This window comes from Lepidochelys kempii, chromosome 2 (genome assembly GCF_965140265.1).
Source record: "Lepidochelys kempii isolate rLepKem1 chromosome 2, rLepKem1.hap2, whole genome shotgun sequence".
NCBI classification, from domain to species: domain Eukaryota; kingdom Metazoa; phylum Chordata; order Testudines; family Cheloniidae; genus Lepidochelys; species Lepidochelys kempii.
In genome coordinates this window covers 80324858-80341338 of record NC_133257.1, presented here as the reverse complement: position 1 = coordinate 80341338, position 16481 = coordinate 80324858, and the positions used below count along the sequence as shown (strand labels likewise).

The following is a 16481-nucleotide window of genomic DNA, read 5'->3' as shown; positions in this document are numbered from 1 at the left end:
ATTCAAATGTATAGTACACAGCTTGGTCACAGACTATGCTGCAAACGTATCCAAGATGAGAAGAAATTTAGAAGAGAGTCCCACGCTAATAACATACGGTTGCAGTACTCATTTGATGCACTTCCTAGGCAAAGACTTCAGTGTTCCAGAAACAAAGGCTAATACTGTTGAAATTGCAAAATACTTCCATAACCACCACTTTGCAGCAGCTGCTCTGAAAAAAGTGGGAGGAACCAAGTAAACTCTCCCACAAGACATGCGATGGAACTCAGTAGTGGACTGTTTTGAGCACTACATCAAGAACTGGCCTAATCTGATGAGAGTTTGTGAACAAAATTGTGAAAAAACAGATGGCACTGTCACAGTCAAAGTTCTTAACATTGGGCTTAACAGAAATGTTGAACACATGCTGAGTACCCTAAAGCCTATTTCTGTAGCCTTGAACAAAATGCAGGGAAATAGCTGTTTTATTGCTGACGCTGTTGAAATTTGGAAGGAACTCAGTGAGATCTTAAAAAGAGAAATATGCAATGAGAGAGTTAAATTACAAGCATTTAAAAAATGAATGGGACAAGCACCGTCTCCAGATCATTTTCTTGCATATATTCTCAATACTCAGTACCAGGGTCAAACCTTAACTGCTGAAGAAAAGGAGTTGGCTATGACAAGGACATCCAGCCATCATCCCTCCATAATGCCAACCATAATAAACTTCAGAGCTAAGGGTGAACCATTCAAGAAATATATGTTTGCTGATGATGTTTCAAAGAAAGTCACACCAGTGAACTGGTGCAAGTCACTTAAGCACTTGGATTCAGAGACTGCTGAAGTGATAATCTCACTTTATATCAGCAGGAGCTTCTTCTGTCGGTATAGAAAGAATATTTTCTTCCTTTGAACTAATTCATTCCAAATTGAGAAACTGTTTGGGACCTGAAAAAGCAGGAAAACTTGTTTTTCTTTTCCAAATTATGAACAAACAGGAATATGAAGGTGAAGACGACTGAATTAGCTGCAGAAGCCAATATTTTAAGTTTCTCATGTTGACCTGGCTGACACAGTCGATTTAATTTTTTTTTTTTAATATTTCATTTAACTATTTTAGTTAAAAACAATTTTAACAAAAACAAACCTGATATTAAAAAACTTGAATGTTTAACTAAATTCAAAAATTCATATGCTTGTTTTGTTAAAATATGTTTGCTGTTGAAGAAAAAAATCCAAAATACATAACGTTGTTTTACTTAAATAAAACAATTTAAATGTCTGTCTGGTGATGTTCTCCTCCTGATACAGCATGGCAAGAAAATCCTCCAAATATTAATGATTAACCTGTTCAATTGGAGATAGTTCACTGCCCAATGACTTCATAAATATCTGCTTCAATTACCTTTGGTAAATGAAATAACCAAACAATCATTCATTTTCTGATATAGCTATAAAACTAATCTGAAAACTTTTCAAAATAAATCACTTTAAAAATGTATAGTGTGTACCTTCTAAAAATGAAACCTACATCCATCTCTGAGTTGTGAAGAATATGTATTAACCTTATAACAACCAACAAGAATGCACTTTTATGTAGAAATCCATGATTAAATCGAGTCTTCCTGACTAGTGATTTAAATCATGATTTAAATCAATTTAAATCAAATCCACCCTGGTCCTAAGTGGCACACAGGATCTGGTCCAAGAGGTGAATATAGCTCAACCGCTTAGTAATAGTGAACATAATGTAACTAAATTTAACATCCTTGGGGCGCTGGATACCAAAGAAACCCACCACAGTAGCATTTAATTTCAAAAATGTAATCTATATAAAAATGGGGAGGCTAGTTAAACGGAAATTAAAAGGAACAGTCACAAGAATGAAATGCTTGCAAGCTGCATGGAAACTACTTAAAACACCTAAACAAAGGTTCAAACAATATGTATACCCCAAATAAAAAAACCCAGTAAGAGGGCCAAAAAAAATGCCACCTTGGCTAAACAGTAGAATAAAAAGAGGTGATTAGTGACAAAAGGGCATCTTTATAAACAGGAAGGCCCATTTGCAAGACTGGTCAATATGATCATTATCACCTGTTGCTTATCAATACAGTCTGCCAAATTTTCTCAGACCGTAACATGGTCATCCATGCTTTTGTGAGATACAGGCTCAACTCGTGTAACTTCTTCAAACTGGTCTTCCATGAGACTGGATCCAGAGAAAGTTGGTTATGACCGCCTTCTGTGATCACAGGACAACAGTGCCAGTTTGTCAAATAATACAATTAAGGGCCTCTATAGTAAATAAAGCCTTTTGTTATCTAGGTCACAAGTTTCTGAGCAATCATCTTTTGCCTGATTTCCTTGGTCAGCAGTTATGATAATCAGGGAATTGGTCTACAGGAAGCCCTTTGGTTTGTTCAGCACTGACCATCGTTGGGCAGGTCTTTTTCTAACACAGGACCCTGGCTGTGGAAGACCTTTCCAATAGTAGGCCTTCCTGAATCCATAAGTTGGTGTTTTAAGGGCATTAATTCTATTTACTTCAGGTAGGTCTATTCTTGATCATTTTCCCCACAGCTCCCTTGGTTTTGCATGTTATTAAATGTGTACTGTATTTGGACTAATTATGTCTTCTTATATTTTTAAAATTTTGGTTTTGGCTTCTATTACAAAGTGTTTATTGGGATCTGTGACAGTTCAAACCAGGGTACTGCGATAGGCTCTGCTGGACTGATTGAGGAGCGAGACCTGAGATAGGGCTGCAGATCGAGGGACCTTACAGAGGGCACTGAGATAGGCCCCTGTTGGACTTCTATCCCAGAAGGGGTTTGGGTGTTTTGTTCTTTGTGTTTTGTTGTTACTGTGTTTTGGGTTTTGTTTTGTTTTTTTTTTATAATCTCACATAAAGACAATGTGACTTGGCCAGAGGTCTGAGTCACTGAAGACCCACCACAAACAGTGCAGGCATTAGTACCGAGACACGGGAGCTCATGAAAGGTGAGTGTGACCTCATTACAGGTACTTATTCTGAGATATCTAAATATATAAACACATACACAAAATAAAATAACTGACTGCAAGCATATATTTCAATTACTAAAGGTCTGAATATAGGGAACCTTCCAGAGTCTTTCAAAAAAATGAAATTTGCTACATTTCAAAGTTGTACATTTAATATGATTTTTTCCCCTTCTTTCTCCAAGGTGTAGGAAAAGATATACAATGGATTCAGTGTCAACCCCAATATCAGAAAATGACCCATCGTAAACTGTCTCTGTTTACCTTCACATTCTCAATCTTAAACAGAGAGGAGAAGGAGCAGATAGATGTATATTTTAAAAAAAGAATACGTTGTGGTAGAGGGTAAATTAAACTTGGTTAGTAACCATATTTAAATATTCTCTCCATTTGGAGAATACCCAAACAAAATTTATTTACCTTTCACATATTTTCATAAGAACTCTTTTTGTAGTCTACCTAACTGACAAAAGATGTACCTTTTTAAGCACATTAACTTTCTCCCCCTTCGTTCTGCAGTGAAGTGTCAATGCTCACATTGTGACAATGATCTTTTCCAAGGAAACAGATTACTATCATAAACACAATATTATGACTTTACTAGAGGCTCAAGAGACAGAATTGTGAAGGACAATGCCATTTTCAATGTGAGCAGATGGAAGCTAGGAGAGGCAGGAAACTCCCCACTGAGAATCCCTTGGTTCCATGTAGGAAGTGAACATCATCATTTTTGACGAAGCAAAAGAGATCTCTTCCGCCAAATGCAGCCTGTGCTACAAATAGATGATTTAACTAAATTCTGCTCCACCCATATGACACGCCACTAAAGGACTGCTTCTCCCTCTCTAGAGGCTAGCCAGCCACTTTTCTCAAAAAGAAATCTAATCACTATCCGATCATTTGAAACCTAGAGTTGAGGGGAAGCTAGGGACTTGTTAGTCTGATAGGAGCTGGAGCAATCACAAGATTTTTACCCTCATGTTTTAAATTCTATTCAATTTATTTATATATCTGTAGAGTTTATCCATGTGCTTGTTTGAGAGGGGTGAGTCTACAGGGAACCTTTGACAGCAGCTTCCTTTCTCTGGAAGGATCATCATCTTAGAGCTTTGGTCTGAAGAGCTCACTTGTACCCACTGTGGGGAGAACTGAACAAAAGAAATCCTGGGAATGTAGTTTTTAAGTTAAAAGCTAAACTATGAGAAACAGGCACTAAGACTTTATGAGACTAAATTCTGGGACGCTGATTCCCTATTAAGAAGTAAGCTTTTCCACAACTCTCTCCATTCTGATCTTACTGCTAACAGGAGCACTTATCTCTGTAGCCAGGACCAGGGCAGTCTGGAATTTTACCATCTTATTTCATTGCTTTGTTTTTCTACTTCTTGAGTACAGACTTTTTGTTTGTTTGGGGTTTTTTTTGCAATTAAATGACTTTAAATTCACATCTGAAACAATAATCTTCAAGGAATTTCTTCACAAATTCCTTAATATTCAGTGTCTTCAATAATAAATGGAATATAGAAAATTAGTGGAAATTAGATTATTTTCTATAAAGTGCTCTATTTGTAAAGCTTACCCCAGTTTGAAGCATTCTCTCTAAGTTATATTTACTTTATTACTCTCTCGTTATTTAGCTGTGATGATTTTAGAGTCTCTCCTTTATGGAAGGATTTGTATTTCTTCAGCCACAGGCCAATAGCTTTCCCCAATAAGCCTTCTAAAGCCAACTGTAGGGCACGGTTTCAGACAGACTAAATTTAGCCAGTTCTGTTCATCAGAGGAATGCTGTATGTCAGCTACATCAAAGCCCAAGGGCAGCCTGATAAACACTGAATACAGGTCACGTAGCTCTGTAGCTAACAAACTCTAAGAGAGCTTGTACTCGGGGGCATTCAAAGCAGTTTTGTCATCAACAATCTAGTATCCCTTGAGCCCCCATGTCGTTTCAGTTGCTAAGCAACACTGGTGTTAATGTCTTAGAGGAGAAAAACTTACCAGGCATCTGGCCGTTCATCTGGCTCTGCATGTGTGGTGCAGGAGGGCCCCCACCTACCATACCATCTGAAGACATGTTGTGAGAACGTGGAGGTGGGGGAGGGCCACTCTGACTCATCCCTCCTGGACCCATAGGCATATTCTGTGTGGGTGGCTGAAAGGAGACAGTTTAGTCAAACAAGAGAAGCATTTAGTCTGACAAAAATATTATATGTACATATGGTACAACAGTTGCCTATATTGTTAAGTGGGGTATGAAGGAAAGCATTGTGAAAAGCATTTCTTGTCTCTTCTGATACATTTAACTCCTCTTAATATTAATTTTAGTAAAACATTTAATATTTTACATAATGTATTACATTAATTTTGCATAATGTATTAGACACACAGCATCTTTCAGCATGGCTATTAAATAAAATACAAATCAATGCTTCATTAAAAAAATTATATCAGAACAGTTTAAGATTGCTTAAAAAAAAAATTAACCCCCTACCCATCCACCCCAAAAAAGAGCATTTTAAAGAACCACCCCTTTATATCTGCTCTTTCAAAGCAACATTTGTGTGGTATAAAAATAAACATTCTATGATCTTCTCTCACCAACAGTTCCTGGTGCATCCACTGCTGCTAACAGTCTTTGCACCAGTAAAAAAGTAGTTACAAAAAGAAAGAACCCCTAAATGCTGAAAGCATGCCAAAAATCTGCACTATTACAGAGGAGAACTGTGACTGTTAGAAGGTCTGAGATCCCTTCTTTTCTATCCCCCTGAAGGTTCATAATTTTGTGCTGAACACCCCCTACAGGCTGGAAGCACATTAGTGCTGCTCTCCAAAGGTCCAGAGACAGCTGCCTAGAAAGGATGTTTATGGCAAATTTCCTAATGAAATTGTGAGGAAAATAGCTGAATAACCTTGAGAGTTCAAAGAGGGAAAGCAAGAAAAACAATATACATGAGCAGGAATTTACCACTGGATTTCTACTCAGAAGGATGTATGGGGGTACAGAAACTGCTGCTAGCTAGCTTCACTGTCCCATGCAACCCTCAGGAGACAATACTAGCCCCTTTGCACACCTCAGCCAAATGCTTTCTGTGGGATAAAAATGCTCTCTACTATGAGAGAGCTAAGATTCTCTCATCTGGGGCTCCTCAGACAACCACCACGATACCCCATGCAGGTGACCATGCTCCGGAGCATCCTCTCCTGTGACACAGATATGTGGTTATTTTGCCAGATTCCCTTTTACAGAAAAAGATAAGATGACCAATGGGTGACCTCCTGTGGGTTAATTCCCCTGCAGCCCTGTCCTTCCCTTCACTATGTCTATTCATTGGGGGTTCAGAAGAAGATAAAGCTGGAAGTGACCACTGTCTTAAAAAAATGGATGTAAGTAGCCACCCCTCATTTTTCAGAGGAGAGGGCATTTAGTTTCTTGACAATTTCTTTAGGAAGTCTGCTAAAATTCTTCTTTCTGGTCAGCTGTCTCTACCCCCTTGGTGGCCAGCACCAATGTACTTCCAGTAAGCAAGAGGAAGAAAAAAGCAGTGAAGGAGATGGCTTCCCTACTAAAACCCTTCTCCATCCTCTATCATGACAAAGAACTTATCTCTCACTGCAGCAAAAACAGCAGGAAATGGAGGGGGTAAAGAGTGGAAGGCAGCTACCATTCTACAGCAGAACCTCAGGGTTACAAATACTAGAGTTACAAACTGACCAGTCAACCACACACCTCATTTGGAACTGGAAGAACACAATCAGGCAGCAGCAGCAACCAAAAAAAGCAAGTACAGCACAGTTAAATGTATACTATTAAAATCAAAAGGGAAAGCAGCATTTTTCTTCTGCATAGTAAAGTTTCCAAGCTGTATTAAGTCAATGTTCAGTTGTAAACTTTTGAAAGAACAACCATAATGTTTTGTTCTGAGTTACGAACATTTTAGAGTTATGAACAATCTCCATTCCCGAGCTGTTTGTAACGCTGAGGTTCTACTGTACTTGATCTTCCTCCTCTGTTAAAGAAGAGGGAGGAGGTCCAACTCTTGCTTCCTTCTACTTCAAGAGGCTGATCCTTCCTCACTAGGGTTGTGGGACTCTTTTTGAATTGAGCAAACTAGCTCAAAAATATCTGTAAATAGACACAAGCTAAGAAAACTCAAGATTTTATTTCTCATTTTATTTTAGGTGGATTGCTTTTTTGGAATATGTGGAGTACCAATATAGGGTCAATGGCATATCATAATACAGGCAGAATTCTCTCAGGGCAGAGGCCAAAGAACCACACAAGTTGGGAAGAACTAACAATCTGTGTCATTTTTTTTCTTGTTAACACTTTCCCAGATAAAGATTAACTTTGCTAATGATTTACAGTTGGATTTAGAAAGATTGAGAAAAGGTTAATGTTTACACAGCACTTTCACGATGAAGATGATCATCAAGTTTCAGCTGTAATTAAGAGTGAAGTGGTGAAATCCTTGTGGCGGTATTTGCAATAAAGCTAAAATACAACAATAGCCAAAGAGGTTTGCATACCCCTAAGCAAGAAAAAAAACTAACAGGAAGTCAAGGGGGAAAAAATATGGCTAAATCACACAGTTCCCAAGGCTATCTGAGCCAAACAGGGACAATACTCCAGAAAATGGAAATCCTACTTTAGTGAAGCTAACAGAAAAGATCATAAACACAGACAGCTTAAAATGTAAGATATAAACTAGAATGGTTAGGAGAGAATTTGAGCAAATAATCAAGGACACAAAAACGTAAATTATATTTGAAACAGGACTAACTGTGAATTAGTGGGTCCACTGAGAGTTACCAGGAAGTTAAGGGATCAATTAAGGAAAATAAAGACATGGCTTCTCTGCAAACTGATTTCTTTGCAAAGTCTCTATCATAAAAGACACTGGGGAAAATGCACCTCAGGCCCATTATTTTCAAAAGAAAACAATAAGATACTGTCAGAAACGGAGTTGCCAGGAGGAGGTGCTAGAGAAAAATTGCTAAATTAAAGTGCAATACCAGAACTAGATGACACTCATCCAACAGTTCCGAAGACAGTTAAGAATAAAGTGTCAAAGTTGTTAACATAAGCAACCTCTCATTACAGTAAACTACTCTGTCAGAGGACTGAAGGGTAACAAATGTTATGCCTATCCTCAAAAAAGGCAGTGTAGCTGATCTAGGAATTACAGACCAGTGAGCTTTATATATAATATCAGGTAAACTGACTGAAATAATTAAAAACTGAATTATAAAACACCGAGATGGACACAGGATAAGGACAAATTAGTACAGCTTCTAAAGAGGGAAATCATGTCTATCTAATCTATTAGAAATCTCTGAATGTGTCAATAAAAAAAGTGAATAAAGGAGAACTAACTGACTCAGCTTATTTAGAATTTCAAAAAGCCTTCGCAATGTCCCTCATAAGGGTCTACTGAGGAAACTAAGTAGTGCTGATGTGCATGCTGTCATGGATCAGAAGTTGGTTAAGAGAACAGAAATATTTAATAAATTTAAACATGGAAAAAGGCTACTAATGTGATGCACCAAGGTTCTGTAGAAGAACTGGTGTTTCATATATTTATTAATGTACTGAAAAAGTGGGCACATAGCTGACAATTTGCAGATGATACAAAATATTTACATTATTCAACTCCAGAGAGGACTGTGAGAAAGGAATAAGCAATATGATGGCAGATTAAGTTCAATATTGATAAAAATAAGATAAACGTACATTGGAAGGAATGATTTGAACAACTCATAAATATTGCAGGGTTCTAACTTTCCTGTAACTACTAACAAAAAAGACCTGGATATCACTGTAGATAGCACATTGAAAAAGCTCAAAATGCAGAGGCAATCATAAAACAAGAAAAGAAAAATGCTCAGTGTATGAAGAATGGGATAAGAAAATATAATGCCATTATATTTATAAATGATCAGTTCAGTACCATGTTCAGTTTTGGTCACCCCATCCCAAAAAGATAAAAGAGAAACAGAAGCACTTCAGAGACAGGCATCAGATGATTAGAGACCTGGACAGTCTTTCATATAAGAGGTTGAAAAGACTGATACTGTATTTGTCTCCTCTCAAAAATTAACACGGGAATATGATAGCAATACAACCTCATGAATGGTATAGAGCAGTTAAATTAGGAACTCCAATTTACCCTTTCACAGCAAAAAACAAGGGGACTTTCAATGAAACCGAATGGAAACAAATATATAACTGATAAGAGGAAATTCCTTTTTATACAACACACAAACTGACCAAGGAATTCACTGACAAAGTTTTAGGAACAAGATGTAAGTAGGATTCAAATAATTACATATGTATATGGACAATGATAACACACAGTTACATTAGACGGGATATAAACCCTCATACTGCAGGGCATAAGTCAACCACTCATTGATGGGGATTAGAAAGAAATTCCCCCTACATATATAATTATCCACTATGGTGTTTCTAGCACCTTCCTCTGGAGCATCTGGCACTGGCCACTATCAGAGGAAGGATACTGAATTAGATGGACTACTGGTTTGACCTAATATAGCAAACTCCACGTTCCTATACGTGATACTACAAATAGTGGGACCTTATTCAACAGGTAGCCCATCACTTTCCAGCCTGCTTCAGTAATAATTTAACCAGCCAACAGATTAATAGAATTATAGAATTGTTGGACTGGAAGGGACCTCAAAAGATCATATAGTCCAGTCCCATGCATTCATGGCAGAACTAAGTATTATCTAGAGACCATCCCTGAGAGAGGTGTTTGTCTAACCTGCTCTTTAAAATCTCCAGTGGAGATTCCACAACATCACTGAGCAATTTATTCCAGTGCATAACCACCCTGACAGTTAGGAATTTTTTCCTAATGGCCAACCTAAGTGGCCCTTTCTGCAATTTAAGCCCATAGCTTCTTGTCCTAGCCTCAGAAGTTAAGGAGAATAATTTTTCTCCCTCCTCCTTGTAATAACCTTTATGTACTTGAAAACTGTTATCATGTTCTCTTTGTCTTCTCTTCTCCAGACTAAACAAACCCAGTTTTTTCAATCTTCCCTCATAGGTCACGTTTTCTAGACCTTTAATAATTTTTTTTGCTCTTCTCTGGAATTTCTCCACCTCTTTCCTGAAATGTGGTACCCAGAACTGGACACAATACTCCAGCTGAGGTGTAATCAGCATGGAGTAGAGCAGAAGAATTACTTCTCTTGTCTTCCAATACTCCTGCTAATACATCTCAGAATGATGTTTGCTCTTGTTGCAACATTGTTTACTACTGACTCATATTTAGCTTGTCATCCACTATGACCCCCGGATCTCTTTCTGCAGTACTCCTTCCTAGAAAGTCATTTATTTTTGTATGTGTGCAACTGACTGTTCCTTCCTTCTATTAAGTATTAAACCTTTTTGCTTAATATTAAGCTATAACGTTCTGTTTTTTAAAACCAGATGAAATCTAGATCAATGACCTCAATATTTCTTTCATAAATTAGATCAACCATAAGCATCATGACCACTTCGAGTAAGAGACACTAAAACACCAAACAGAAAGAACTTAAATACAAACTGACTTCATATTACTGAAAGGCTAAAACATTAAACATCTTCCAAGTTAAATTTTTTCTTTGAAAAGCAGACTGGCCCCAATGTGATGCCCAGTCAATCTAATACTTAGTGTAGAAGATCAGATCTGGAGAGAATAAGGATGAAGGCTGGTTGGCATGGAAGGATTTTTTCAGGATTAAATGCAGAAGGGAATTAGAGTCCATGTTGATTTTTTTTCCAGTTAGAAACTGGAATCTATTAAATTATATAACAACAGTAAATTAGGGAAGCCAAAAGTCATTCTGAGCTGTGCACTCACGCCAACAGTCATGCAGCACTTTTCAAAGTTGTAGTGAGGTTTTCTTCAGGGTTTTAATACAGGACAGAAGCAAAGCAGCAAACAAATGCAAGTCTGGAATTTTCTACTACAACCCTGACTCATATCAATCAAAATTACTATAGCCTTCCTGCTGTCAGTAAAGGACAAAATACTTGTTTGCAGAGTATTGACAAAGTTAAACAGGACTGAGATATAAGACCAAGTATAGCAGAAACTCTGGAAGCGTTAAAACATGTAGGAGAGGAAGTAAGCATTGGTAAATCCTGCTAAAACACTTTACTGCTAATCGGTAGGGAATGCAAAAGCATATTTTAAAGTATGCTTTGGAAACCTTGTTTTTCCTGTAATCATTTTAGGGTTTATTATTATTGTTTGATATGCAATGTAAACAAATGTTCCCCCACCCTCCTATGGGCAGAAGAGAAATGGAACTAAATCAGGATTTAATAATGTGTGTTCAGGTCTCTGAAGCACAATTCTCTGTAATATAAGATTTCCCATCCTATGAACTACCCTAACCTGCAGTCTATTGCTAATATCGCAGCCTCTGTCTATTCTATTGATAGGTGGCAATGGCATCTGCAGAGCACTTACTGAGGTGAGAGAGTGGGAAATAAGATAACAAAAGGGCTGAACTTCTGAGATTTGAATAAGCAAAAATGTGAAAAATGTAAATATAGTTATGTTTATTCTGCTACTTTCAAAGAAAAACAGCGGAAGTGTTAGGAAAAAAAACAGCATCCATTTTTTCAGAATGTGGTTTTTTTTTCCCCATATAAAAAAGTATGTGTGACCACATGTAGCTGCGAAAATAAAGTTTAATTACAAGTGTAATTTATCATCACACTGCTGCTGATAATCTTACTGAAATGCGATATTAGTGGCAAGTAAGTCCAAAGGAATGACTACCACTTTCCAGCCTGATTTTATATTAATACTTTTAATATTAAAAGAGAACTTTGATTTAAATATTTGGATAGAATGTTCAACATGTACACAGTAAAATATTTCATCATTAAAATCAGCTGACCAACCAGAAGAACTGTATTAGAATACTTTTAATGTTTGTAGCGCAACCAGTTCTGCTGTAAAAAACAATACGAAATCAGGATAACAACTGGTTTATGATTATATTTTAAGCGCTAATCTGCTGTTAGATGCAGCTCTTATGAATAAAATGTATACAGGATATTTAAACTTCCTTTAAGACAATTCTATTGCTACAGACAATAAGTGAACTTAAGGCACACTTGAGATTCAGAGCTGGATGGGTATATAGGGTACTGTGAAAAATGGGTGGATCACTTTCTTTTTAAAAAACTGATCTTGTCCACCTAGAATAAACCTGTTTTTAAAAAGGCTTTCTTCAAGACCCATGTAACCTTAAAACAGGTACCTTCTGCTCTCCAACTGTGTAGTTCCTTCTTCTTGGGGTATCAAGGAGACTATTGCTCAGGTTAAGGCCTGGTCTATGCATGTTTTGTTCAGCATGGGGCTGATGGTCAGTTGTTTGGGGGGAAAGCATGTGGATGTTCAAAAAAAAAAAAAAAAATCAAATCCCATCCCTAACCAAAGCAGCTTTGCCACTAAAAGTCCTACTGTAGAGGCAGTTATACCAGCAAAGAAGCTGTTGAGCCAGTACAACTCATTTCTTTGAGGGAACTGGCATAAGCTATAACAAAAAATGTTCTTTCACTAGTGTATGATGCTACTCCCCTGGGAGGGTTTGCTTGTGTAGATATACTGGCATACCTCTTATAGCGTACATAAGGTCTAAGATAGCCGCAGAAATAGATTTATTATAGAAATGTTTTGATGGTATTGTGCAGGACTCCGTGATTACTAATGAAGAATTTGACATCACATAGGCCAGAGCACGAAGACAAGATTTAAGAGAGTGGTTTAGAATCTTAGTGATTAGAGAAAACAAGGGTCTCTGAAGCAGAATGGACAAACTGGTGAATACTGGGTGTCCACGGTACTCCTGAGCTAACTCATAGGCTGGATGATGAAGGTTTGAGTTTTTAGAAACACAGCAGGCCCAATTCTCCACTTTATACCAGTGTAACTACACTAGTACCAAAAGAGACATACCAGCATAAAACTGGTATAGCACAGCAGATAATCAGGCACGAAATGGTAAAATGAGGGGCCCACTAAACTCAGTTTACAGCAGTGGTCTCCAGCTTTAAGAATAAGATCACTTTTTGAATTTAAGTGCAACCCAGGATCTACCTCAAAGAAAATGTAGAAATAACCATAATCACACAAACCCAAACACCCTTGTCCCACCCATTCTCAGGCTCTGCTTTGCTCCCTCCATCCCTCTCCCTCTGTCACTTGCTCTCCCCCACTCTCACTCACTTTCACCATTCTGGTGCAGGGGGTTGGGGTGCGGGCTCTGGGATAGGGCTGAGGGGTTCAGGTGCAAGAGGGGGTTCAGGGTGCAGGCTCTGGGAGAGAGTTTGGGTGCAGGAGGGGGCTCAGGACTGGGGAGGGGGTTAGGGTGGAGGCTCTGGGAGGGGGCTCAGGGCTGGGACAGGGGGTTGCGGTGCAGGAGGGTTCCGGGTACGGGTTCTGGCTGGGCACCGCTTACCTCAGGCACCTCCCGGGCGGCGACACAGTGGGGCTAAGGTAGCTCCCTGCCTGCCCGGGCCCCACGCTGCTCCCAGAAGCATCCGGTACATCCAGCAGCGGCTCCTGGGGGAGTGAGGGGCAGGCGGCTCTGGGTGCTGCTCCCGTCTGCAGGCACCGTCCCTACAGCTCCATTGACCAAGGTTCCCTGTTTTCGGCCAATGGGAGCTGTGAAGGTAGTGCCTGAAGGCAAGGGCAGCACGCAGAGACACCCTGCCCCCTTCTCCCCCCGAGCCACAGGGGGACATGCCAGCCACTTCCAGGAGCGGTGCGGGGCCGGGGCAGGCAGGGAGCCTGCCTTAGCCCTGCTCTGCCGCCACACTGTTAACAGCCAATCTCCCAGTTTGACTGCAGGAGGGTTAGCAACTCTACGCGATTGACTGGTTGACTATGGAGCATGTGACGATCTCAGTCTACCGGTTGGTGACCACTGCTTTATAGGAATCTTTAATCTTGCCTAGAGGCTTCCTGTTTTTGTTTTTTAAAGTCTTTCAAAAGTCCTTTACTGCTCATAGATTCATTTTTTGTCTTGACATGACAGAAGTTTTGCTGTTTGCTGGGATTAACAGCTGAAGTATTCTCCCTCCGCACTCAGCCAAAGGAATCTGACCATCTGTTTGTAATGGAATAGTGCTCTTTTGGAAAACATACCCAAATCATACACTTAAATATGAAGTCATATTTAACTATAGTTTTTGACCCTACAAAGAGTGTAAATAAGTCATACAGCATCAGAAACATGAAATATATGGAAAAATTACTAAAGGTTATCTCCTGCTGCTTTTAGACCAGGATCAGCTAGCCATTGCAAACACACTGGTCCCTCACCAGGATTTAATACAATTGGACCATAGGCTGCTGCTCTGATGATTAAAGGATATAGCTAGCAGTTCCAGTCGTATCTAGACACAAGTCAGTATTAACAATGAGCAATTGTGTGTCATAAACAAAAGACTTGAAATGTGGTAATCCACCTGGAGAGATCCTGGCTATCATGCTGTGCAAAATAAATACAAGTGCTCTTGATGAGATCCCTTCTAAACACATGGGGAATTCAAATTCAGTCTCTGCTCTTACAAAATGCTTGCATTACTACAGCAGCACCTTGAATGTGCCAGAATTATCATCCTCTACCTTATCAAGATAAATTTGACTGCTAAGAAGAGATAGTCTGTATAAAGAGGCTTACCCCTAAGTTTCCCTGCTCACTGGGAGCTTTGAGTGAAGAATCTGAGCATCATACATGGTTTAATCCTTCCTCAGGTCTCAGGGAAAGCTAACTGACTTCTTAATTAGCATTATATGGATAATTATACAGCATCAACAGATATACAACATGATGCTTGATTACTGAAATATCCTCCAAGAAAGGCTGCTCCCTCACTTGCTTGTTCAGAATACATCAGGAACACTACTTTGTTTGGAGCTATCCTGATATTTTGCCCATTCTCCTTTTTTAACACCATCTGTTGCTAAATAGCAGCATCTAACTTGGCACTGTGGGTTTTTAAAGCATTTACACAGTATTGGTACTTCTATGTTTAAGAACTGCTCCTTGGACTTTGTACTGATGCAAGTACATTCACCCACCACCATCCATCATAGTAATACATAGGTACATTGAAACCCCTTTCCTTACTTTTTCATAATACGACCTCATGTTTTGTGCAGGTTATATTTTATGAATGTTACTGTTATATATCATTTGTTTCATTTTATTATCCAGCGTTCTTCCTACTGAGTTATTGCATTCCCTCTAGTAAATTTTTTTTAAAAGTGTAAAAGGTTATTTACACTGCTCTTAGAAAAGCTTTCTAACAGAGACAGAGAGAGTTAATAAAAACACCTATTGGAAATTGTGGCCTGTCTTCTGACTCAACAGTGAATACCCAGGGAGAGAAGCCATGAACCACACCATTACCCCCTTTGTTCTCAGCTATTTGTAAGCTGAATGAACGGGGTAGAACCAGTGAATTTTATGACTTCTTAAAGTATTTTATAAAAAGCTGATAGCCTCTGGTATAGTGTTGCTTTGGCAGAAGCTAACATACCTTATCCATTTCTGTTTTTAAACCATACATATCAACATCTACCCTCCTATAATCAAGACTGCTAGTCACAGCACAGACACAAACCCAATGAAATTTATGCTATACTACCTAGAATATTATCAGACCTTACTAGCTAGGTAGGGTCAGATCTGGTTATTGCTTATTTAAGGTTGCGTTTTTAAAACTATATTTCAGGTTTTGTTCCTTAACTGATTAGATCTTTACAACTCAATACAATTATTAGAATCTAATAGTTTACTAACTGTAGTCTTCTTTTCAGAATCCTAACATGCTCTTTATAAAGCAGTAGTCTTAAAACTACAACTTGACTAGTATGTGCAAGTTAAACAATTTCCACATTCAATTTAAATACAGAATTTTCAGTGAGCAGAATTTTATTCTTCCCATTCTGTCCTAAAATGTTGGAGTCCTGCTATGTATGGATACATTTTATGCAAAAAGTTGGTATATTTAAATTTCAGATGAAGCACCTCCTAGAGATGCCTGAGATCCTTCTGCCTGAAGAAGAACTATATGAATATAAGATTGCATTATATTAACACTTGCTTTTAGAACCAAAGCATTCTTGCCTATGAAAGGACTACATACATATCTGACTGCCACAGCTTTTTATCCAATATAACAATCATTAATTTGAGCTGAGAAACTTTAACAGTTTATAGAGGTGCTATTTGTAACCTTAGTAGTTTCTCCTCTTGAAGAAGTTATGTTAGAAGCAACTGGTATTTCAGTGACTGCTGTTGCGGTCTAGATTTTTGGACAAAGAAAACCACCACTCTACATTCAAAAAGCCTTTTGCACTTATATAACAGCAGTGATTCTGTACTGCTGTTCTTTCATAAGCAGAATTCCATATTTGATTAAGTTTCATGCA

General features: G+C 38.5%; 1 protein-coding gene across 5 annotated transcripts in view; it reads right to left on the bottom strand.

Annotated features, from left to right (window-relative positions):
• SS18 (SS18 subunit of BAF chromatin remodeling complex) overlaps positions 1-16481 on the bottom strand; it is a 63502-nt gene that overhangs the window by 35132 nt on the left and 11889 nt on the right. For all 5 annotated transcript variants that reach the window (XM_073331344.1, XM_073331346.1, XM_073331345.1 and 2 more), the window contains exon 4: positions 5008-5161. In XM_073331344.1, coding sequence (XP_073187445.1) covers positions 5008-5161 — 154 coding nt within the window. The remainder of the gene's footprint in view (positions 1-5007; positions 5162-16481) is intronic.